We start from the raw sequence: 25,147 nt of genomic DNA on the forward strand, positions 1-25,147 counted from the left end.
CCTTTAGCAAGTTGTCTTATTATAGGAGACCCCTTAAGGATGTCTTTTATTTATAGTAGACCCCTTTAGAAGGTCTTCTAGTAACGAAAGACCCATTTCGGAAGTTTTCTAATTACAAAAACCCTCTTAATGAAGTCTTCTCTTTGAAGAAGACACCTTTAGAAGATATTCTGTTTTTGGAAGACCCCTTTTAGGAGGTTTTTTTATTTTATAAGACCCCTTTCTGAGGTTTCCTATTTTTAAAAGACTTCATATAAACCCTTTCTGAAAGAAAGGGTGCTTCTATGGACACTTTCTGAATGAAAGGATGCTTCTATAGACCGTCTCTGAAAAAAGGGTGCTTCTATGGACACTTTCTTAATGAAAGGATGCTTCTACAGACCGTTTCTGAAAGAAAGGCTACCTGTGTAGACCCTTTCTGAAAGAAAGGATGCTTCTGTAGACACTTTCTGAAAGAAAGAGTGCTTCTATAGACCCTTTCTGAAAGATGGGATGCTTCTATATACCCTTCCTGAAAGATAGCGTGCTTCTATAGACCCTTCCTGAAAGAAAGGGTGCTTCTATAGACCCTTCCTGAAATAAAAGGTGCTTCTATAGACCCTTTCTGAAAGATGGGGTGCTTCTATATACCCTTCCTGAAAGATAGCGTGCTTCTATAGACCCTTCCTGAAATAAAGGGTGCTTCTATAGACCCTTTCTGAATGAAAGGATGCTTCTATATACCCTTTCTGAAAGATAGGGTGCTTCTATAGACCCTTTCTGAAATACAGAGTGCGTCTATAGACCCTTTCTGTATGAAAGGATGCTTCTATAGACTCTTTCTGAAAAAAGGGTGCTTCTATAGATCCTTCCTGAAAGAAAAGGTGCTTCTATAGACCCTTTCTGAGGTTTTTATTTATAAAAGACACTTTTAGAAGGTTCTTTAGGAGGACCCCTTATTAAAGTATGTATTTATTAAAGTTTTTTTAAGAGTCTGATTTCAGCGAGTCTATAAAGTCTCCTTCAGGAAGACAAAAAAACTCCTTTCGGAGAGTCTCTAAGCACTCATTTGAGGGATCCCTTAAAGACCATTGTGCGGAGAGTCTATGAAGACGCCATTCATGGGGTCTATAAAGCCACCTTCCAAGGAGTTTAAAACTAATCCTTTAAAGACTCCTTTGAAATCAAACATTTTTGGAAGTTGAGTCCTTGTGGCATCCCCCATTAGTCGACCGCATCTAATGTCTAATATGTATTTATGCATTAGCAAAATCCCCAGCTCTCTTGAATGCAAACAAAAGATAGGAGATAAAGAGAAGAGGGTAGTGAACAATTCCTGTTGTCAACACTCCTTAACACTCACATAGCAATTGCATGGCATACACACATACACAAATACACTCATAGAGCATAAAATGGCACGATTACTTCCTTTTCAAAATCTCGACTTCAATGAGTGTTGAATGTGTGATGGGAGTGTGCGTGTGTGTGTTAGAGTTGCATGATTATTGACACATGTCATATTCCCAGGAAATTTCACGATATTCATCTGCACGAATGGAGCACCACACACACACACACACAACTCCCACCCAACTGAAAGACCGGCCGCTTGTTGAGTGGCTAGATGGCCGAACTGTCGGCCATCAAGGCTTTCATTATTATTATTTACTTCAAAGGAAACGAATCTCCTTTGTGGATGTTCATTATAATCCCATTTGGGGCAATATAAGTAGCAAGCATATGCATGATTTTCTCAACTCAAGCGAGATTTTTTCAAGAGTTTAATGCGACCAACCGTACAAACATTGGATGACCACTTATGATAAGAACTTACTTACCTCCTTTTTTACTCCTTTGCTGTATCCCTTTTTTCTCTCTCTCTCGTTCACTCGGGATACCAAAAAGGATATTAAACAGGATTTACTTTAAAGCAAACTACAATGCTGACAATGTTGATTTTTTTCAAAAAGGGCGGCAACTTTTGAGTTGTTGTTATTTTTATTTTTTTTTTTTTTCAGTGTACTACCGTTTTTCCGGGAGCGGACGCAAAGTCTTTTATTATTTTGTAAACTTTTATATATTTTTTGCTCTGTGTTTATTTAAAGTTTCTTTTCAAGTTTTCACAACAAATTTATGTTTTTCATATGACCGGCAAAATCTAGTTCTCTATCTATCCGTTGACACCCTTGCTCAGTGGCTGGCTGGCAAGTGCATGAGAAAAAGTCAACGGCATGAAGGAGTTGCAGTTGTAGTCACAAACTCACTGGCTGCCTGCCTCCCTGCCTCTTTAATGATGATGATGTTGATGATGCTGCGGATGTGGATGCTGGCTGGCTGATACTGTTGCTGATGCTGCTGGATGGCTGTTTGCCGGTGGGAAAAATCAAGAGATGCTGCTGTGGCTGGCTTAAAAAGGTCTCACACACCCACCAATCTGTACACATGAACGAACGAACACACACACTGACACGCTCACACAATCAACTTCATACACAAAGCACCGGCAACATGACCTACCCCAATCAAAGGAAAAATCAACAAACACAACCGGCAAAATTAGAGTACTTTCAAATAGGCTGCGGTTGGGATGAAAATCGTTTGGCGTTTTTCTTTCTCACATAAATTGAAACTAATTTTTCCTCGTTTATTGAATAATTTTAAAGCGGCATACAATCGAAGTGATTTTTTTTCTTTTGGTTCACAATTTTTTCTTTAAATATTCTTTGGAGATTTTTCCCGTTTTTTATCCGACGATCTTTATATCGTGTTCTTGTTGCTGAACGCTTCTTCGAACGACTGTTTTCCACTCTCAACTATTCTTGTGAAGGTATACAGCACCAATGAAACTTATCCAGGTACATTTGTTTGCGACAACGACGGCATTTGTTTGTATTGTGTGGTGCGGTAGCAGCAGCTTCTCGAACTGTAACGCTTGGTCTACGTAAAGTAATTGAAGCTTTAGTATAGTTTGTTGTCATTATTATAATGGCTCACTGTGATTGAACAGCAGCAACATAACAGTAAAGCTTTATGTCCACTTTGTGTGCAATACACAGCACACACTTCCGCAATTTTCATTGAAGCACTAATGCCGTTCGTTTGGTTAGTTTCGTGTCCCTCCTGCAGGGGATTTGAACTTTAAGAATAGCTTTTTAAACGTAACTTTACTGTTAACATATTTTCTCCAGTAGAGCAAAAGCTTTCTTTTGACATAATATAAGCTTTTTATCGATAACCAAGACCTAAACCATTTGAAAACTAAAGTGGAGCCTTGTTATAATGTAAAGGTAATACACATGCTGAAATAAAGGATGCTTCTATAGACCCTTTCTGAAAGAAAGGATGCCTTTTTAGACCCTTTTGAAAAAGATTGGGTGCCTCTATGAAACATTTCTGAAAGAAACCCTTTCTGGAAGAAAGGGTGCTTCTGTAGAACCTTTCAGAAAGAAAGGGTGGTTCTGTAGAACCTTTCAGAAAGAAAAGGGTGCTTCTGTAGAAGCTTTCAGAAAGAAAGGGTACTTCTGTAGAACCTTTCAGAAAGAAGGGGTGCTTTTGTAGAACCTTTCAGAAAGAAAGGGTGCTTCTGTATAACCTTTCAGAAAGAAAGGGTGTTTCTGTGGAAACTTTCAGAAAGAAAGGGTGCTTCTGTAGAACCTTTCAGAAAGAAAGGGTGCTTCTCTAGAACCTTTCAGAAAGAAAGGGTGCTTCTCTAGAACCTTTCAGAAAGAAAGGGTGACACTTTGGAAATTGTGACACTATAAGTCGTGATAAATTAAATGTGGCGTATAACTCTATAATAAGATACGTATATGGATTAAGAAGAACCCAAAATGTTTCCCTTTACGCAAATTCTCTTTATGGGTTCAGTTTTAACTCACTCATTAAAATAAAGTCATTGCAATTCCTTCACAAGATCATAACCAAACAAACACCTAAAAATCTATTCCAAAGAATCAAATTTGGCAGATCCAAAAGAGGAAGAAGGATTAAACCTCTAAGGCGACGAAGCCTAGTTTCAGAATGGCAGTTCTTTGTTAGTTCAGTACGTCTTTGGAACACGTTACCACACAATTTGCAGTGTATCAGCTTAAAGCTTTTTTAAAAGCTTTTTTTCATCCACATCGTAAAATCACTTTATTTTGTCCATTATTTACCGATCAACTAAGTTATCACAATTTTAATTTAAAATGTTTATTTTTATAATTTTTATAATTTGTATTTTAATTTGGAGAAATGATTGTACTTGTAAACCTGTACCGTAATTTATAAGACATTGTCTTGTTGTGCAGGTATAAATAAATAAATAAATAAATAAATAAATAAATAAATAAATAAAAAAAAAAAAAAAAAAAAAAGGTGTTTCTCTAGAACCTTTCAGAAAGAAAGGGTGCTTCTCTAGACCCTTTCTGAAAGAAAAGATGCTCCTTCTAAAAGAAAGGGTGCTTCTGTAGTCCCTTTCTGAAAGAAAGGGTGCCTCTGTTGACCCTTTCTGAAAGAAAAGGTGCTTCTGTTGACCCTTTCCGAAAGAGAGAGTGCTTCTATAGATCCTTTCTGAAAGATAGGGTGTTCCTGTAGACCCATTCTGAAAGAAAGGGTGCTCCTATAGAACCTTTCTGAAAGAAAGGGTGCTTCTGTAGACCCTTTCTAAAAGAAAGGTTGCTTCTATGGACCCTTTCTGAAAGACAGGGTGCTTCTAAAGAATCTTTCTGAAAGACAGGGTGCTTCTATAGACCCTTTCTGAGAGATAGGGTGTTTCTGTAGACCCTTTATGAAAGAAAGGGTGCTTCTGTAGACCCTTTCTAAACGAAATGTTAATTCTATGGACCCTTTCTGAAAGACAGGGTGCTTCTATAGACCCTTTCTGAGAGATAGGGTGCTTCTGTCGACTCTTTCCGAAAGAAAGGGTGCTTCTGAAGACCCTTTCTAAAAGAAATGGTGCTTCTATAGACCCTTTCTGAAAGATATGGTGTTTTTGTAGACCATTTCTGAAAGATATGGTGTATCTGTAGATCCTATCTGAAAGAAGGGGTGCTTCTATATACCCTTTCTGAAAGAAAGGGTGGTTCTATAGACCCTTTCTGAATGAAAGGGTGCTTCTGTAGAACCTTTCTGAAGGAAAGGGTGGTTCTATAGACACTTTTTGAAAGAAAGGTGCTACTATAGACCCTTTCTGAAAGAAAGGGTGCTACTATAAACTCACTCTGAAGGAGAGGGTGCTTCTTTAAACCCAATGTGAAAGAGAGGGTGCTTCTTTAAACCCAATGTGAAAGAGAGGGTGCTTCTTTTAAAAGGGAGCTACTATAGAATCTTTCTGAAGGGAAGTATGTTTCTACGAAACTTTCTGAAAGAAATGATGCTTCTACAGAACCTTTCTGAAAGAAAGGATGCTTCTACAGACTTTTTCCCAAAGAAGAGTTCCTTTAAACGCATTTTCTGAAACAAAGGATGCTTCTATAGATTCTTTCTGAAAGAAAAGGGTGCTTTTGTAGATCCTTTCTGAAAGAAAAGTGTGTTTCTGTAGACCATTTCTGAAAGAAAGGGTGCTTCTGCAGACCCTTTCTAAAAGAAGGGGTGCTTCTACAAACTTTTTCTAACTGTAGGGGTGCTTCTACAAATCTTTTCTGACAGCAGGGGTGCTTCTATAGATACTTTCTGAAAGAAATGGTCCTTCTATAGACCCCTTTTGAAAGAAAAAGTACTTCTATAGACCCTTTCTGAAAGAAAATGGTGCTTCTGTAGACCCTTTCTGAAACAAGAGGTGCTTCTGCAAACCCTTTCTGAAAGCAGGGGTGCTTCTATAGAACCTTTCTGAAAGCAGGGGTGCTTCTATAGATACTTTCTTAAAGAAAGGGTTCTTCTATAGACCCTTTCTGAAAGAAAGGGCGCTTCTTCCCACCAAAGTTAAAAATTTAATTTTCGATAATATAATCAGTATTTAAAAATTTAAAAGGATCCGTTATATGCGACAAAACAAATCATGACAGATTTTTGGCTAATTACATTTCTTGTTGTTACAGCAACTCAAATCTGTTTGTTCATATATCCTTTTCAGTTATCTGGTTCAGTTTCTCTATGTCCAGATTTAAGGATTTTGCAAGTATGACTGGCTGCGTTTATAAACAATCAGGAGACAGATGAATGGGTACAGCTGAGAAATTCAACAAATGCAGCGTGTTATGTGGTCCCAGTCCACATACAGGGCATCGTGTCCAATACAAATTCCAATAAGTTAGCATATGTCCTCGACGGTAGATCCCGACGCCAAGGCTTTACAATCATCCGCATACATTACGATCTCTATGCCCTCTGAAGCGTGTGGAATTTTAGAATGGTAGAGGTTAAACAGTTCCAAAGCCATTACCACACCATGGGAAAACTCCAAATTTCACTCTACAAGTATTCGAAATTTATTCCTGAATACCACAAAGGACTGGCGTCCACACATATACATAGTTTATTATCCAACGTCTCAAGCACGGCTGGAGGGAAGTCTAACCATGTCCTCAAACAGCTTAGTTTGGTCAAAAACCACCATGACACAAAAATTGCCGGATAAAATAACACACATGCTTCTTCAAATCTATCGTGCTATCATCATTTTTTCCCGGATTCGAGAGTGACTAAACCGTTGGACACAATTTGCTCAATTATGTACCAATGTTGCACTGCTTAAGGTGGTCTTGGCACTTCTTCTTCTTATGCTCGACTACTAACCTGTTGAGTTCTTAAGACCTTGGTATATAAGCAGCATGACATTCTTGCTTAAATCATTTCAGATAGAAGAATAAAAACGGTCAAGCCAAATTCGAACCTCGTTTCCCTTTTTCTTTTAGTCTTCTACCCAAAATAATGTAAGCGAGAAAGCCAGCCGCTTATGTACCGAGGCCTTTCTTCAGCGTTCTTACGACGAAGCTCAGCACTATAGTTTGCCAGTCTCGTCGCTTTTGCTGAGAAAATTTGTCTAATATCACGCATTCTGCCAAAGGGTATCTAGCGAGGGGCTGTAGCTGTGATGATGTCTAAGTTACCTGAAGATCTGAGGGAATGAGCGGCTCTCTGATTGATAAATTCTCTGAACCCTTCCAAACAACATTCCCAGTGGTACAGAAAATTACGGAGATCAAAAATTATGAAGTCTGGTGGTCTGTTAACGGAGGGAGTCGCTCTGATTCAAGGGAAGTGACGAATTACCAGTACATGTCATTTATCAGACCAGGTGCCATAATGACAATCTCCTCTTATCCTCGTAGTAGTGTCTTCGTTTACCGTGCAGAATGTGCAGCTATCAATTTGTTCGGCTAGCACTGTACTCCTCTATCACCAGACTGTTTTTGTCCTCCAAAAGATAACTAATGTCAGGCAAATAACACCGTGCAACAAAATTCAATTTGTTTTAAATGTTGGAGGGCAAGTTCCGCCCATTTCTAGTTTTTTAGAAATATCCGTATCAAGATATCAAGGAATACTTGCATCTATAGTGTCTTTGGCACCTTTTCTGAGGAGAATGTGAGAAATGATTTTGTTAAAAACATTAACCCTCATGCTGTTCATCAAAGAGGTCTTTTTGGTCTTTTTTTCGAAAAACGTTCAAAAACTCCTTTAATATGTGATCATCTTAAAATTTTACTATAGGTCTCAGAACACACCAATTCTGTAAATCTTATCTAAACGCGAGGAATCTCTAAAAAACACATTCTAGGGTTAAAGTTAGACTTCATCCGAGTTTATTCAAAATTGCCCCACAAAACGTCATTTTATAGGAATGAAGTCAAAGACAAAAATATTCTTCGTCAAATGTCACTGTAGATCACCAATGAAATGCAGTCTCTATTTACCTTACATACCATGAAAATATCAGTAGCAATTTTGCTGAAAAAAAAAAACATAAAAATATTTCCCAATTTTTTCGATGATATTTTTTTCTTTTTTACGAGTTGATACATTAAAGTAATATGAAAATTGGTTCTAGATGAAATGTGCCAGAAGAAGAAAAATTCTACACAAAATTTCACTATAAGTTTCAGAATAAACCATATAACTAGATATAATATTTTCTTAAGAAAATAAAATTACAAATTAATATATTTTAGGATGACATTATTTGTTTAAATGTTGGACTGTAAATTTTACATAATTCCATACTGAGTCAAAATCAAACCAAATCCTTCACTTTATGGGGATATTGTTAAAGGAAGAAATGTTCCAAATCAAATTTCACTATGAGTCTCCGAATAAAAGAAATCTGTAACCATAGCATCCTAACAGCCCCTGTTTTTGATACACATTTTACAATTTTAATCCAGATTGTCATTATCATTTAACACCAAAAATATTTCATTAATGTTTTTCGGCCCGAATTCGCTCAGAAGATGTTGCTCGCTCCATTTAGACAATTTTTTTTTATTATTTATGGTGAATATAAATTTAAAAAATATAGAAAACCCAGATCGCACTTTGTAAAATTACGTATTTTTGGTACTTTAAACTAAAATAACGTAATCAGGATAAGTCAAGGGTCGAACTCCAGCCGACAAAATACGAATAGACGTTTGGGTCGTCCGCAGTCTCGATATTAGTTAGCCACGATTCGATCCAAGCTCCCAGTCTGGATCCCAGGAGAACAGTAAGAGTGGATTTAAAAAATGGCTACCAGGAGGACAATGATTTTCAAAGATTTTTTTCTGGACCATAAGCTTGGAATTATTTAAGATTTTTTCCTGGACCCCAGGAGGACAATAAGCGTGGATTAAAAAATCTGGACCCCAGAAGGAAAATAAGCGTGGAATTTTAAAAGATTTTTTTCTGAATCCCAAGAGAGAAATGAGCGAGGAGTTTTTAAAAATTTTTTCTAGACCCTAGGAGGACAATAATCGTGGATTTTTAATGATTTTTCCGAACCCCAGGGGGGCAATGAGCGTGAAATTTTTAAGGATTTTTTCGAACCCCAGCGGGGCAATGGGCGTGAAATGTTTATAGATTTTTTTTCTAGAACTGGGGGGACAATGAACGTGAAATTTTTAAAGATTTTTTTCTGGGCCCCAAGAGGACAATGAGCGTGGAATTTTTAAAGATTTTTTTCTGGACCCAGGAGGACAATGAGCGTAAAATTTTTAACGATTTTTTCTGGACCCCAAGAGAACAATAAGCGAGAACTTCTTAAAGATTTTTTTGGAGCCTAGGAGGACAATAGGCGTGGAATTTTTAAAGATTTTTTTCTGGACCCCAAGAGGGCAATGTGCGTGGAATTTTTTAAGCGTGAAATTTTTAAAGGTTTTTTTCTTGGACCCTAGGCGGACAATAAGCGTACAAATTTTAAAGATTTTTTCTGATCCCCAGAGGACATTAAGCGTGCACTTTTGAAAGATTTTTTTCCGGACCCCAAGAGGACAATAAGCGAGAATTTTTTAAAGATTTTTTGTAGCCTAGGAGGACAATAGGAGTGGAATTTTTAAAGATTTTTTCTGGGCCCCAAGAGGACAATGAGCGTGGAATTTTTAAAGATTTTTTTCTGAACCCCAATAGGACAATAAGAGAGAATTTTTTAAAGATTTTTTTGGAGCCTACGAGGACAATAGGCGTGGAATTTTTAAAGATTTTTTCTGAGCCCCAAGAGGACAATGAGCGTGGAATTTTTAAAGATTTTTTTCTGAACCCCAAAAGGACAATGAGCGTGGAATTTTTAAAGATTTTTTTCTGGACCCAGGAGGACAATGAGCGTGAAATTTTTAACGATTTTTTCTGGACCCCAAGAGAACAATAAGCGAGAACTTCTTAAAGATTTTTTCTGGACCCCAAGAGAACAATAAGCGAGAACTTCTTAAAGATTTGTTTGGAGCCTAGGAGGACAATAGGCGTGGAATTTATAAAGATTTTTTGCTGGACCCCAAGAGAACAATAAGCAAGAACTTCTTAAAGATTTTTTGGAGCCTAGGAGGACAATAGGCTTGGAATTTTTAAAGATTTTTTTCTGGACCCCAAGAGGACACTGATCGTGGAATTTTTAAAGATTTTTTCTGGACCCTAGGATGACAATAATCTTGGATTTTTAATGATTTTTTCTGGACCTCAAGAGGACAATGAGCGTGGAATTTTTAATGATATTTTCTAGACCCTAAAAAGACAATAATCGTGGATTTTTAATGATTTTTCCTGGACCTAGAAGGACAATTATCGTGGATTTTTTAATGGTTTCTTCTGGACCCCAGGAGGATAATAAGCGTGGATGTTTAAAGTTTTTTTTCTGGACAATAAGGAAGAGGGCAATAAGCGAGAATTTTTTAAAGATTTTTGGACCCTGCAATTTTTGGAATTTTTAAAGATTTTTTTCTGGACCTCAACAGGACAATAAGCGTGGAATTTTTAAGGATTTTGTTCTGGACCCAGGAGGACAATGAGCGTGAAATTTTTAACGATTTTTTCTGGACCCCAAGAGAACAATAAGCGAGAACTTCTTAAAGATTTTTTCTGGACCCCATGAGGACAATAAGTGAGAATTTTTTAAAGATTTTTTTTGGAGCCTAGGAGGACTATAAAAGTGAAATTTTTAAAGGGTTTTTTTGACCCTAGGCGGACAATAAGCTTCAACATTTTAAAGATTTTTTCTGGACCCCAAGAAGACAATAAGCGAGAATTTTTTAAAGATTTTTGGACCCTAGGAGGACAATAGGCGCTGAATTTTTAAAGATTTTTTTTCTGGAACTCTAGAGGACAATGAGCTTGAAATTTTTAACGATTTTTTCTGGACCCCAAGAGGACAATAAGCGTCAAATTTGTAAAGATTTTTTTCTGGGCCCCAAGGGGACAATACGAATGGAATTTTTCCCAATTACCTCCGAGTCGACAGTATCCGAACACTTCAGAGTCGAGAAACACAACATCAACACCCAGCTTATCTTCGAACTGTAACGTTCTCTGGCCTGTTAATCGAACTCGGGCATTCATTGTGTAAGGCGGGCACACAGTGGGAAAAAATACCGATCTAGCCTGCAGAAAATAAAAAAATGGACTTAAAGGAAACTATGAAACTTTAGTACAGTATTAAACTAGAGGGTTGACTGTACTTAACGGCGTATATAATAATTAGAATTAATTAGTAGGAACGGAATAACGGTACATTTAATATAGATATTTTTTAAAGTGTTCACGATCATGTTTTTTAGTCGAAAAATTGTGATGGACGTATGCAGTCTGTGAACATATTACTGTCGAATCTTTTGTATATTTGACTTATCGTAAAGGTATTTAATTAAATTAATTAAATTAGATGTTAATTAAATTTAGATGTTATTGGCTAATTATATGTAACGTCCATTTTATTCCATTTCTGCAATTAAAAAGGGGTAAAGTATAACATCGGATCGAATCGGATTAAGATATTTTTTTTATTTTTTGTATATCTTGTCCAGAATAACATCTCAAAATATTTCCTGCGACTTTTTGCGATTTTTGAATTTTTGTCATTTTTAGTGAAAAATGCCAATTTCGAAAAAAGTCAATTTTAAAGGTTTAGTTCAAATAAAATGACGATACTGGGAAACATATTTTTATAACATATCAGATATCACTTGGAATTGATCACAGCATAGCAGATAAGCAAATAGAAATTGAGTGGGTGAACGTAGGAAACTGATAGTAGTGACGCGCCTCTAACCAAACTATTAAATACAAATTTTTATTACTAAAATGCGGCTAAAATCTTCAAAATTACCAAAATCGGGCGGTACCTACCTACCAAAAGCCACCTTAGTTTTAATATTTAATATGTTAAATATAATATTTGGGTGACGTAGGGGATGGAAGATACCAAGGAACGGTCCTGACCGGTTTTAACATGGCAAAGCCCAGGATTTATCTTGGTCCCTCTTTCATCTCAAGTGGACACTGACCTCCCCGTGGTGTCACCTGGGGAACTGCCTTTAACACCCGTTAAAGGTAGTGAGCTAACATGTGCCGCGCGTTCACCCATAAGAACGTTAAAAACTTGGGTTTGGGCGTCGGGTTAGTAACCCTCCCCTAGAAAAAAACATCCTACTATGAAAAAACGAAAGAAAAGAAAAACAAACCCCTCTAAAGTTGACGAGCCCCGCAAACGTTTTAAGGACCATGATCTGCGAATCTGCACCTGGAATGTTCGCACTCTTTATAGAGAAGGTGCAGTCTTCGCATTGGCAGACGTACTTGAAAAGTACAAGGCCGATATTACTGCCATACATTGGGATTGGGAAAGGCGTCACAACAACACCTAAAGGTGACGCACTGTATTATAGCTGCCATGACGTAAAACATGAGTTTGATTGCGGATTCGTAGTTAGTCGGAGACTAAAACATCTGGTATCCAGCTTCACCCCAGTGAATGAAAGACTTGCTGCAATTCGAATAAAAGCTAAATTCTTCAACATCAGCTTTATTTGCGCTCATGCTCCCACTGAAGAAAAGGACGAACAGACCAAAGATATTTTTACGAGCGCTTAGAAGAAACATATGACCGTTGTCCTGCCCATGACATTAAAATCATTCTAGGCGATTTTAATGCCAAAATTGGAAAGGAGAATATCTTTGGCCCAACAGTCGGGAAATTCAGTCTCCACAGTGAAACATCTGACAATGGTATGAGGCTGATAGACTTTGCAGCTGCAAAAAACATGGTAGTTAGCAGTACCAGATTTAATCATCTCGATATTCATAAGGGCACCTGGCTGTCCCCAGATCAAAGAACAAGTAATCAAATTGATCATGTTGTGATAGATGGAAGACATTCATCCAGCGTGTTGGATGTACGATCGTTCCGAGGCGCAAACATTGATTCGGACCACTATCTTGTTGCAGCAAAGGTACGTACCCGTCTAAACGTTGCAAATAAAGCACGAACAGACACAACGCGGAAGTTGGACATCGATAGGCTGCAAACACAACAGATAGCCACAGCATATACCACTCAACTAGCCCAATTGCTTAACGCGAGCACTCCTTGTCCCGATAACATAACAACACAATGGCAAAATATTGCCCACTCCATGCAAACAGCCGCAAAATCCATACTTGGATTCCAGAGACCTCCACAAAGGAATTCATGGTATGACCAGGAGTGCCGTGCAGCTACCGAAGATAAAAATGCGGCATATAGAGCTACTTTACAATCAGTAGCAACGCGTAGCGCACGAGAGAGATATCGGGAGAAAAGGAGAGAAGAGAAACGTCTTTTCCGCAAGAAAAAGAGAGAAATGGAAAAGCGGGAGTGTGAAAAAATCGAGATGTACAGGAGCCAGAATGAAGTCCGAAAATTCTACCAAAGAGTGAAACATCAAACAGATGGCTTTGGTACAGGCACATCCTCCTGTAGAGACCAGCAAGGTAATCTGGTAACAGATACAGATAGCGTGCTCAGGATATGGAAGGTACATTTCTCCAATCTGCTGGTATCCAATAGTGGCGAAGACGATGATACCGCAGATCCAATCCCAGAAGATGGTATAGAATGTATACCACCCGGCCAAGATGAGGTAAAAACAGCAATCAACCGGCTGAAGAATAATAAAGCAGCAGGAGCCGATGGCTTACCAGCCGAGCTGTTTAAAACCGGAGGCGACGCGCTGATAAGGTGTATGCATCAGCTAGTTAGCACCATCTGGCAGGAAGAACGCGTACCCGACGATTGGAACCTGAGCATCCTATGTCCCGTCCACAAAAAAGGAGATAAGACTGTATGCTCCAACTTTAGGGGCATAAGTCTACTCCCTATTGCCTATAAGATAGTGTCAGGGATACTGTGCGAACGAATAAAGCCTATGGTCAACGAGATAATTGGACCATACCAATGTGGCTTTAGACCTGGCAAGTCCACCATTGACCAGATATTTACCCTGCGGCAAATCCTAGAGAAGACCCAAGAGATGCAGATCGACACATTTCATCTTTTTGTCGATTATAAAGCTGCATTCGACAGTCCCCTCCGATCAAAGGTATTCCATGCAATGTCTGAATTTGGTATTCCCGCAAAGCTCATCCGGCTTTGTAAGATGACTCTAACTGATACTAGGTCCTCAGTTAAAATTGGAAAGAACCTCTCCGAAGAATTTTGTACCAAAAGAGGTTTCAGACAAGGAGACAGCCTTTCGTGTGACCTATTCAACATTTTGCTGGAAAAGGTAATACGAGATGCAAATGTCAAAAGAAATGGCACAATTTACACCAATAGCCACATGTTACTTGCCTATGCTGATGACATAGACATCATGGGACGATCAGTAAAGGAAGTAACTGATACCTTTAGGAAGGTCGAAGCAGAATCTGCGAAAGTGGGTCTGGCGGTAAACGGCGAAAAGACCAAATTGATGGTGTCGACGCGCAAAGCGTCCATAGAGCTCGGACCAACCGTAGAAGTTGGTACCTACAATTTTGAGGTAGTTAAAGACTTCGTCTACCTCGGCACTGCCATAAACACAACAAACAACATCAGTTGTGAAATAAGAAGAAGAATTGTATTGGCCAACAGATGCTACTATGGATTAAGTAAGCAATTTAAAAACAAAGCCACATCTCGTCAAACAAAAATAACACTATACAAAACGCTGATATTACCCGTGCTAATGTATGGCTCCGAAGCATGGGTACTTGCGCAAGCAGATAAGGCAGTGCTTGGTGTGTTTGAGAGGAAAATTCTTCGAAAAATCTACGGGCCGATTTGCGTTGACGGTGAATATCGACGTCGTATGAACCACGAGCTATATAAGCTATACAAAGACATGCATATAGTTAAACGTATCGAGATGCAACGATTGCGTTGGCTAGGCCATATCATGAGAATGAGCGATGATGAACCCGCTAAAAAGGCGTATGAATACATGCCACATGGCGGTGCACGCAGAATCGGCAGGCCTAAGCTTCGATGGAGCACACAAGTGGATGAAGAAATGGAAAGGCGCGGTATTCCAAAAAGTCAAGCGAAAAACAGAGAGGAATGGAGATCTTTTCTTAGTTCGGTCTATGGAACAAATGTTCTGTAATGGGCCAACTAAGTAAGTAAGTAAGTAAATATAATATTTTTACTATTGAATTCAATGACCAAAAATGACATGTAAAATCAAATTGTGAAATCTGATTTTAGCATTAAGAAAAACAATAAAAATGTCTTGTGGTTGGTGCAACACTTTATTTCGATTTAACACAATTATTTAAATATGTATTCTTTAAATTTTAATTGATGTTGTCATTCATAATTGTTTATAAATTATGAATTCTATGGTATACAGGTATAATTATATAGATAAATCTACATATATAATAAAATATAATATTTTACGTTAATTAATTTGGACATGCAGATGATGTATAACGTATCATATATAATATTATCTTTTCTAAATAACTAAAAAATAGATAACCTAAAAAAATTAAAAATGCTTATTACGGTTACATGGTAGACTTTTAACATTATTTAAAGGTAGACTTAGAGGATATATGTAAGTAAGTATGTATCGATGTGCTGTGTATGTAAGTTTATATGCATGAATAATTATTTGTAAAAGGAACCACTGGCTACTATTTAATAATAATTCTTTTAAACTATATTAAAATAAACAAAGCTATAAAAATAATACATCTTTTAATTTGAATGATAATTCACAAATAAAAAAGAGAGTTGTGGTAGTGGTGATGATGAATTAATTATAAAATTAAGTAACGACATGATGCTGTTGTGTCTATCTTTGATGTCTTCTAAAACTACAAAACGAAGATTTCGAGTTAATCACAGGAATATCAATCAAAAAATAGTTACTTAATGAAAGACTAAAAAATTTGAGTGAAATAATGTTTCAAGTTCTTATTTGAGGTTAGGAATTAAATGATGAGCAGAAGTTGGAGTGAGGAGAGTTGTGAAGTGGCGGCTGCGGTGATGGAGATCTATTTCTAACAAATGCTCAATTATAAAAAATAAAACATTTCATGGACTATTTGGAACTCGTTTGTAAGAACAGTGCAATCACGATAATTCGTTGATTTTTAAGAAGGAAATGCCTTCAAAGACCCATTAGTTTGAGGTTTTTTTGCTTTAAGAATTTTCGTGATTCCCCTGTAAATAAGTACTGCTGATAAAGATACAGGTATGTATATATACTTATTAACTTACAGATATAATTAATTAATGTTTTGCATAAATATTAAGTATTATTGTCATTATCAGAATTTTGTTTTTGTTTTTTCATGGTCAACACTGGTATTTTTCTTTTTAATATGGCTTTGGAATATCAAGAACAAATTCTATGGAAGTAAGCTACAAAAGAAGGGAAAGGGGAACGGATGGCAATTTCCTGCGTGTTTATGGGGATTAAATTTCCGTCCCTACTTTGTAAAATCTATGGACTGGAAGTTTTCTAATTTGGTTTGGTTTTATTTTTAAAATGCCTCTATATCTGATTCGAGTTTCGATAAACTAAAGCTTAAAACCATTAGGCAAGGGATAAATACAGTAACTAATTGGAATTTATGTAGTAGGGTAATGGATATAAGACTTTTCAGGGATTTACTGACATCCCCAAAACGTTATACCACTTTTTAAATAGACAATTTTTGAATATCCGTTACCTACTGCATTTACGAAAATAAAAAAAAAACTATCCCGAAAAAATATCTTAAATCAAATTAATATTAAGAGATTCCATTAACCGCTACTTTCAGGTATGTATACTTCTTCTAGATAGATATTCTAAGTCTTTATAGGCCGGGACGGCTGTGATCATCGGGACCACTGCTGGAACTGCCTTCCGATGGCATAGGACTGGCGGTAGCACTGCGATCATAACCAGTTTTAATATCCTGAGTAATAAGCTCCTGCAAAAATACAACACAATTACAACAAAATTCCAACAAATATAAAGATTTTCTGCTTACCTCATCAGCTTCGGTATTCTTAACCACCGCCTCGGTGGTAACATCTTCACTATTTTGTGCCTTTTCAGCCCACTCCTTCAAATATTCCACAATATTGTGGTGGCCGAAATTCTCCGCCTCATCTATGGGCATATTACCCCAACGATCTTTGGGATTGTGAGGAACATGACACTGTTCCAACAGGAAGCGTACACAATCCAAATGACCCTCGGAGGCTGCCAAATGCAATGCTGTGCGACCATCATAATCAGCCAAAGTGATATCCATACCCGACAAACGATGTCTACGCAATGCTGTTACATCTCCACTAGCCGCGGAGAACAATAAATTGACAATCGACAGTCCTTTGGTTTCATAGCGATGTTTACGGGGATCCTTTTTATTCGTGGCATGTTTCAAATTATCATAACGATGGAAATTGAAAACATTAACCAATTCTTCACAGAACTGGACACCACGTACACTATTGCCCAATTGATCGAGAGGTGGTGACCAGGTAAAGATACCCATAACATTGGGTATTACCAACATCATGCCACCGCTAACACCTGACTTGGCCGGCAGGCCTACTTTGAAGGCAAATTGTCCCGAATAATCATAGGTACCGCATGAATGCATAATTGACAAGACATCACGTACCACCTCGGGTCGGAAGATTTTCTCTTCGGTGGTTGGGCAAATACCACCATTGGCCAGGGTGGCGGCTATAACAGACATGGCTTCGCAGGTTGTTTCCATCGAACAGCACTGTAAGGTAAGGAAATAAGAAGAAAATTAGAATTGGACGTCGTAAAAAATATTAAAATAATAGGAAAACTTCTATTCAGCCTGGCTGAATAAGTTTTTTTTTTTTCATTTTCCATAGAAAAATTGCTATTCAGCCTGGCTGAATAGAGATTTTCTATAGGAAAATTGCTCTTCAGCCTGGCTGAATAGAAATTTTCCATAGGAAAATTGCTCTTCAGCCTGGCTGAATAGAAATTTTCCATAGGAAAATTGCTCTTCAGCCTGCCTGAATAAGATTTTCCATAGGCCCGCCTGGAATAGAGATTTTCCATAGGAAAATAGCTATTCAGCCTGGCTGAATAAAATTTTCCATAGGAAAATTGCTATTCAGCCTGGCTGAATAAAATTTTCCATAGGAAAATTGCTATTCAGCCTGGCTGAATAAAATTTTCCATAGGAAAATTGCTATTCAGCCTGGCTGAATAAAATTTTCCATAGGAAAATTGCTATTCAGCCTGGCTGAATAAAATTTTCCATAGGAAAATTGCTATTCAGCCTGGCTGAATAAAATTTTCCATAGGAATATTGCTATTCAGCCTGGCTGAATAAAATTTTCCATAGGAAAATTGCTATTCAGCCTGGCTGAATAAAATTTTCCATAGGAAAATTGCTATTCAGCCTGGCTGAATAAAATTTTCCATAGGAAAATTGCTATTCAGCCTGGCTGAATAAAATTTTCCATAGGAAAATTGCTATTCAGCCTGGCTGAATAAAATTTTCCATAGGAAAATAGCTATTCAGCCTGGCTGAATAAAATTTTCCATAGGAAAATAGCTATTCAGCCTGGCTGAATAAAATTTTCCATAGGAAAATTGCTATTCAGCCTGGCTGAATAAAATTTTCCATAGGAAAATTGCTATTCAGCCTGGCTGAATAAAATTTTCCATAGGAAAATAGCTATTCAGCCTGGCTGAATAAAATTTTCCATAGGAAAATTGCTATTCAGCCTGGCTGAATAAAATTTTCCATAGGAAAATTGCTATTCAGCCTGGCTGAATAAAATTTTCCATAGGAAAATTGCTATTCAGCCTGGCTGAATAAAATTTTCCATAGGAAAATTGCTATTCAGCCTGGCTGAATAAAATTTTCCATAGGAATATTGCTATTCAGCCTGGCTGAATAAAATTTTCCATAGGAAAATTGCTATTCAGCCTGGCTGAATAAAATTTTCCATAGGAAAATTGCTATTCAGCCTGGCTGAATAGAGATTTTCTATAGGAAAATTGCTCTTCAGCCTGGCTGAATAGAAATTTTCCATAGGAAAATTGCTCTTCAGCCTGGCTGAATAGAAATTTTCCATAGGAAAATTGCTCTTCAGCCTGCCTGAATAAGATTTTCCATAGGCCCGCCTGGAATAGAGATTTTCCATAGGAAAATAGCTATTCAGCCTGGCTGAATAAAATTTTCCATAGGAAAATAGCTATTCAGCCTGGCTGAATAAAATTTTCCATAGGAAAATTGCTATTCAGCCTGGCTGAATAAAATTTTCCATAGGAAAATTGCTATTCAGCCTGGCTGAATAAAATTTTCCTATGGAAAATTTTATTCAGCCTGGCTGAATAAAATTTTCCATAGGAAAATTGCTATTCAGCCTGGCTGAATAAAATTTTCCATAGGAAAATTGCTATTCAGCCTGGCTGAATAAAATTTTCCATAGGAATATTGCTATTCAGCCTGGCTGAATAAAATTTTCCATAGGAAAATTGCTATTCAGCCTGGCTGAATAAAATTTTCCATAGGAAAATTGCTATTCAGCCTGGCTGAATAAAATTTTCCATAGGAAAATTGCTATTCAGCCTGGCTGAATAAAATTTTCCATAGGAAAATAGCTATTCAGCCTGGCTGAATAAAATTTTCCATAGGAAAATAGCTATTCAGCCTGGCTGAATAAAATTTTCCATAGGAAAATTGCTATTCAGCCTGGCTGAATAAAATTTTCCATAGGAAAATTGCTATTCAGCCTGGCTGAATAAAATTTTCCATAGGAAAATAGCTATTCAGCCTGGCTGAATAAAATTTTCCATAGGAAAATTGCTATTCAGCCTGGCTGAATAAAATTTTCCATAGGAAAATTGCTATTCAGCCTGGCTGAATAAAATTTTCCATAGGAAAATTGCTATTCAGCCTGGCTGAATAAAATTTTCCATAGGAAAATTGCTATTCAGCCTGGCTGAATAAAATTTTCCATAGGAAAATTGCTATTCAGCCTGGCTGAATAAAATTTTCCATAGGAAAATTGCTATTCAGCCTGGCTGAATAAAATTTTCCATAGGAAAATTGCTATTCAGCCTGGCTGAATAAGATTTTCCATAGGAAAATTGCTATTCAGCCTGGCTGAATAAGATTTCCCATAGGAAAATTGCTATTCAGCCTGGCTGAATAAGATTTCCATAAACAAATTGCTATTCAGCCTGGCTGAATAAGATTTTCCGTAGGAAAATTGCTATGAATAGAGATTTTCCCTAGGAAAATTGCTATTCAGCATGGCTGAATAACATTTTCCACAGGAAAATTGCTATTCAGCCTGGCTGAATAACATTTTCCATAGGAAAATTGCTATTCAGCCTGGCTGAATAACATTTTCCATAGGAAAATTGCTATTCAGCCTGGCTGAATAACATTTTCCATAGGAAAATTGCTATTAAGCCTGGCTGAATAGAGATTTTCCATAGGAAAATTGCTTATTCAGCCGTTACACCCACTTTACTTCTATTAGTAACGTAATGTTTTCTTCTTCTGCTCACCTGGAAGTAAAAGTCCATGACTTCTTTGAGATTTGTACGTTTCGGATAGCATTTATTTTCACGCATATAAAAGCCCAAGGCATAATTACGATCGGCAGCTTCACGTTCTGACAAGAAGACGGCATTATTGAAACCAATATTATCCCCACCCGATAGACGTTTAAACCAATTCATGACATAATCGAATTTTTCCGCCATTGTCATTTCGGGTTTGATCAGGGCATGAATGAGAGAACAGGTGAGAATGGCACCAGCATTGATCATGGGATTGTGGGGTTTATCTGAAAGACAATAACAATAAATTTTATTTATAGTTTTTTGGATACAGAAAGAGAGAACTTAAAACGGTTATAAGAAACAAAGGGTTACAAAGAACGATATTTAAATTGCCTATAACCGTTTTAAATATAATAACAGTACTTTTATCATTTTATAAATATATACATATTTATATATAATTTTTTACTTACTATTATAATCCAACACCAATTCATTGAAATTACGGCCACTTGGTTCCTGGCCAACATACGAATGCACCACATTGGGACCCAGTTTTTCCAAGGCAATGGCATAGGTCAAGGGTTTGCTATTATTTTTTTGGGAAAGAAATTATAAAGTAAAATTTGTTGTTATTACTAAGAGAACAGACCTTTACAGAGAGATAGAGGCAGAGATTGCCCTTTTGTGATTTTGTTGTGAACTCAAGGAATTCACTCGCATGAACAAATGGTGGTGAATGTAGGGATGCATGGGGGTCTTACAAAGAACCCATCCCACTGGCAGTGAAACACACACACCACAGAGGTGACCAAGCTTCTTTACTAATGAACCAAGCAGGTCGTCTCCTTTGCATCTTCTTTGCAAAAGAAGAAGATTTCAAGTGGTTCGCCGCTGCTATTGGTCACAAACAATGCCGCTTTACTCACGACGCGTGATACAACTGCAATAATTTTCATTAGATTTTGATACAACATAACAAAAAAATGTTGATACAACAAATAAGGAAAACCAACCTGACCACTCTAAGCGATTGTTTGATGAATGAAAATGAAGCCACAAAAAATATTTCAAAAATAATTACCTGCAACTTTGCAAAGTGAAGGGTATCTCAACATCACCAATGGAATAACGTTGGCCATCAATGGTGCAAATACTGACACCCCATGATTCGGGGCTGTAGCGGGCCAGCTGGGGTATGTAATCGGCTACCTTGCCATCGGTATTACTTTTACACTTCCAGTAGATTTCCTCGACATCTTTGACGAAACCCACAAAATCGGGTATGACGAACTGTTGACGGAAGGCCTTGGCAATTAAAACAATGTTTTGGGCAACCACACTGCAAAAAATTAAGGGTAAGAGTTAAAAATAAATATTTAAACAAATTAAGGTATTCTTAACTTACGCCTTAAATGTTTCACGATTCAAATTTTGTGTCTCAGCCGATGAACCCGATTCATAATTTGACAATTTGTGGACCTTTTTCAAATTTTCCATCAATTCCTTGATGCGAGGATCGCTGCGTCTTATGCCAGTGGTCTTGAGGGCGGCCAAGAATTTACCCATCGATATAAGACCGGTCTCCTCATTGTAGAACATGTCAAATAGCACATCTTCGGCATTGCGTTGTTCTTGTTCACGATGACTGTGTAGCGAGAGAGAGGGGAGGGAAAAAAGAAAAAGGAAAAAATTGTTAATAAATAAATACTTGGAGGGAAAATATAGCGAAACATCTAGATATGTATAGACTGGACATTAAAGCATGCTATGTACAAATATATTTACACCAAAAAGAAAATCAAACTAAAAAAAATTAATAAAAATAAGGAAATTCAGGCCCAAAAAAGTATTTTATATTTTTCTTATTTTATATTTTATATTTTATATTTTATATTTTATATTTTATATTTTATATTTTATATTTTATATTTTATATTTTATATTTTATATCTTATATTTTATATTTTATATTTTATATTTTATATTTTATATTTTATATTTTATATTTTATATTTTATATTTTATATTTTATATTTTATATTTTATATTTTATATTTTATATTTTATATTTTATATTTTATATTTTATATTTTATATTTTATATTTTATATTTTATATTTTATATTTTATATTTTATATTTTATATTTTATATTTTATATTTTATATTTTATATTTTATATTTTATATTTTATATTTTATATTTTATATTTTATATTTTATATTTTATATTTTATATTTTATATTTTATATTTTATATTTTATATTTTATATTTTATATTTTATATTTTATATTTTATATTTTATATTTTATATTTTATATTTTATATTTTATATTTTATATTTTATATTTTATATTTTATATTTTATATTTTATATTTTATATTTTATATTTTATATTTTATATTTTATATTTTATATTTTATATTTTATATTTTATATTTTATATTTTATATTTTATATTTTATATTTTATATTTTATATTTTATATTTTATATTTTATATTTTATATTTTATATTTTATATTTTATATTTTATATTTTATATTTTATATTTTATATTTTATATTTTATATTTTATATTTTATATTTTATATTTTATATTTTATATTTTATATTTTATATTTTATATTTTATATTTTATATTTTATATTTTATATTTTATATTTTATATTTTATATTTTATATTTTATATTTTATATTTTATATTTTATATTTTATATTTTATATTTTATATTTTATATTTTATATTTTATATTTTATATTTTATATTTTATATTTTATATTTTATATTTTATATTTTATATTTTATATTTTATATTTTATATTTTATATTTTATATTTTATATTTTATATTTTATATTTTATATTTTATATTTTATATTTTATATTTTATATTTTATATTTTATATTTTATATTTTATATTTTATATTTTATATTTTATATTTTATATTTTATATTTTATATTTTATATTTTATATTTTATATTTTATATTTTATATTTTATATTTTATATTTTATATTTTATATTTTATATTTTATATTTTATATTTTATATTTTATATTTTATATTTTATATTTTATATTTTATATTTTATATTTTATATTTTATATTTTATATTTTATATTTTATATTTTATATTTTATATTTTATATTTTATATTTTATATTTTATATTTTATATTTTATATTTTATATTTTATATTTTATATTTTATATTTTATATTTTATATTTTATATTTTATATTTTATATTTTATATTTTATATTTTATATTTTATATTTTATATTTTATATTTTATATTTTATATTTTATATTTTATATTTTATATTTTATATTTTATATTTTATATTTTATATTTTATATTTTATATTTTATATTTTATATTTTATATTTTATATTTTATATTTTATATTTTATATTTTATATTTTATATTTTATATTTTATATTTTATATTTTATATTTTATATTTTATATTTTATATTTTATATTTTATATTTTATATTTTATATTTTATATTTTATATTTTATATTTTATATTTTATATTTTATATTTTATATTTTATATTTTATATTTTATATTTTATATTTTATATTTTATATTTTATATTTTATATTTTATATTTTATATTTTATATTTTATATTTTATATTTTATATTTTATATTTTATATTTTATATTTTATATTTTATATTTTATATTTTATATTTTATATTTTATATTTTATATTTTATATTTTATATTTTATATTTTATATTTTATATTTTATATTTTATATTTTATATTTTATATTTTATATTTTATATTTTATATTTTATATTTTATATTTTATATTTTATATTTTATATTTTATATTTTATATTTTATATTTTATATTTTATATTTTATATTTTATATTTTATATTTTATATTTTATATTTTATATTTTATATTTTATATTTTATATTTTATATTTTATATTTTATATTTTATATTTTATATTTTATATTTTATATTTTATATTTTATATTTTATATTTTATATTTTATATTTTATATTTTATATTTTATATTTTATATTTTATATTTTATATTTTATATTTTATATTTTATATTTTATATTTTATATTTTATATTTTATATTTTATATTTTATATTTTATATTTTATATTTTATATTTTATATTTTATATTTTATATTTTATATTTTATATTTTATATTTTATATTTTATATTTTATATTTTATATTTTATATTTTATATTTTATATTTTATATTTTATATTTTATATTTTATATTTTATATTTTATATTTTATATTTTATATTTTATATTTTATATTTTATATTTTATATTTTATATTTTATATTTTATATTTTATATTTTATATTTTATATTTTATATTTTATATTTTATATTTTATATTTTATATTTTATATTTTATATTTTATATTTTATATTTTATATTTTATATTTTATATTTTATATTTTATATTTTATATTTTATATTTTATATTTTATATTTTATATTTTATATTTTATATTTTATATTTTATATTTTATATTTTATATTTTATATTTTATATTTTATATTTTATATTTTATATTTTATATTTTATATTTTATATTTTATATTTTATATTTTATATTTTATATTTTATATTTTATATTTTATATTTTATATTTTATATTTTATATTTTATATTTTATATTTTATATTTTATATTTTATATTTTATATTTTATATTTTATATTTTATATTTTATATTTTAT

At 33.0% G+C, this 25,147-nt stretch overlaps 2 protein-coding genes across 6 annotated transcripts in view; both read right to left on the bottom strand.

Moving 5' to 3' along the window:
* Positions 1-2,931, bottom strand: part of nemy (cytochrome b561 family member no extended memory) — a 133,269-nt gene extending 130,338 nt beyond the window's left edge. Inside the window, exon 1 of the mRNA XM_073956784.1 lies at positions 1,821-2,931. The gene's annotated coding sequence lies outside the window, so the exon portion shown is untranslated. The remainder of the gene's footprint in view (positions 1-1,820) is intronic.
* Positions 2,932-15,110: 12,179 nt separating this feature from the next.
* The window catches only part of GLS (glutaminase), a 59,165-nt gene continuing 49,128 nt past the window's right edge, over positions 15,111-25,147 (bottom strand). For all 5 annotated transcript variants that reach the window (XM_073956547.1, XM_073956546.1, XM_073956548.1 and 2 more), the window contains 6 exons: positions 21,805-22,044; positions 21,481-21,738; positions 20,870-20,985; positions 20,400-20,680; positions 16,870-17,616; positions 15,111-16,809 (listed from right to left, as the gene is read on the bottom strand). In XM_073956547.1, coding sequence (XP_073812648.1) covers positions 16,693-16,809; positions 16,870-17,616; positions 20,400-20,680; positions 20,870-20,985; positions 21,481-21,738; positions 21,805-22,044 — 1,759 coding nt within the window. In that variant the 3' untranslated portion in view covers positions 15,111-16,692. The remainder of the gene's footprint in view (positions 16,810-16,869; positions 17,617-20,399; positions 20,681-20,869; positions 20,986-21,480; positions 21,739-21,804; positions 22,045-25,147) is intronic.

The sequence above is a fragment of the Musca autumnalis genome, unplaced genomic scaffold (assembly GCF_047663935.1).
Source record: "Musca autumnalis isolate F117 unplaced genomic scaffold, ASM4766393v1 scaffold_5, whole genome shotgun sequence".
NCBI lineage: Eukaryota > Metazoa > Arthropoda > Insecta > Diptera > Muscidae > Musca > Musca autumnalis.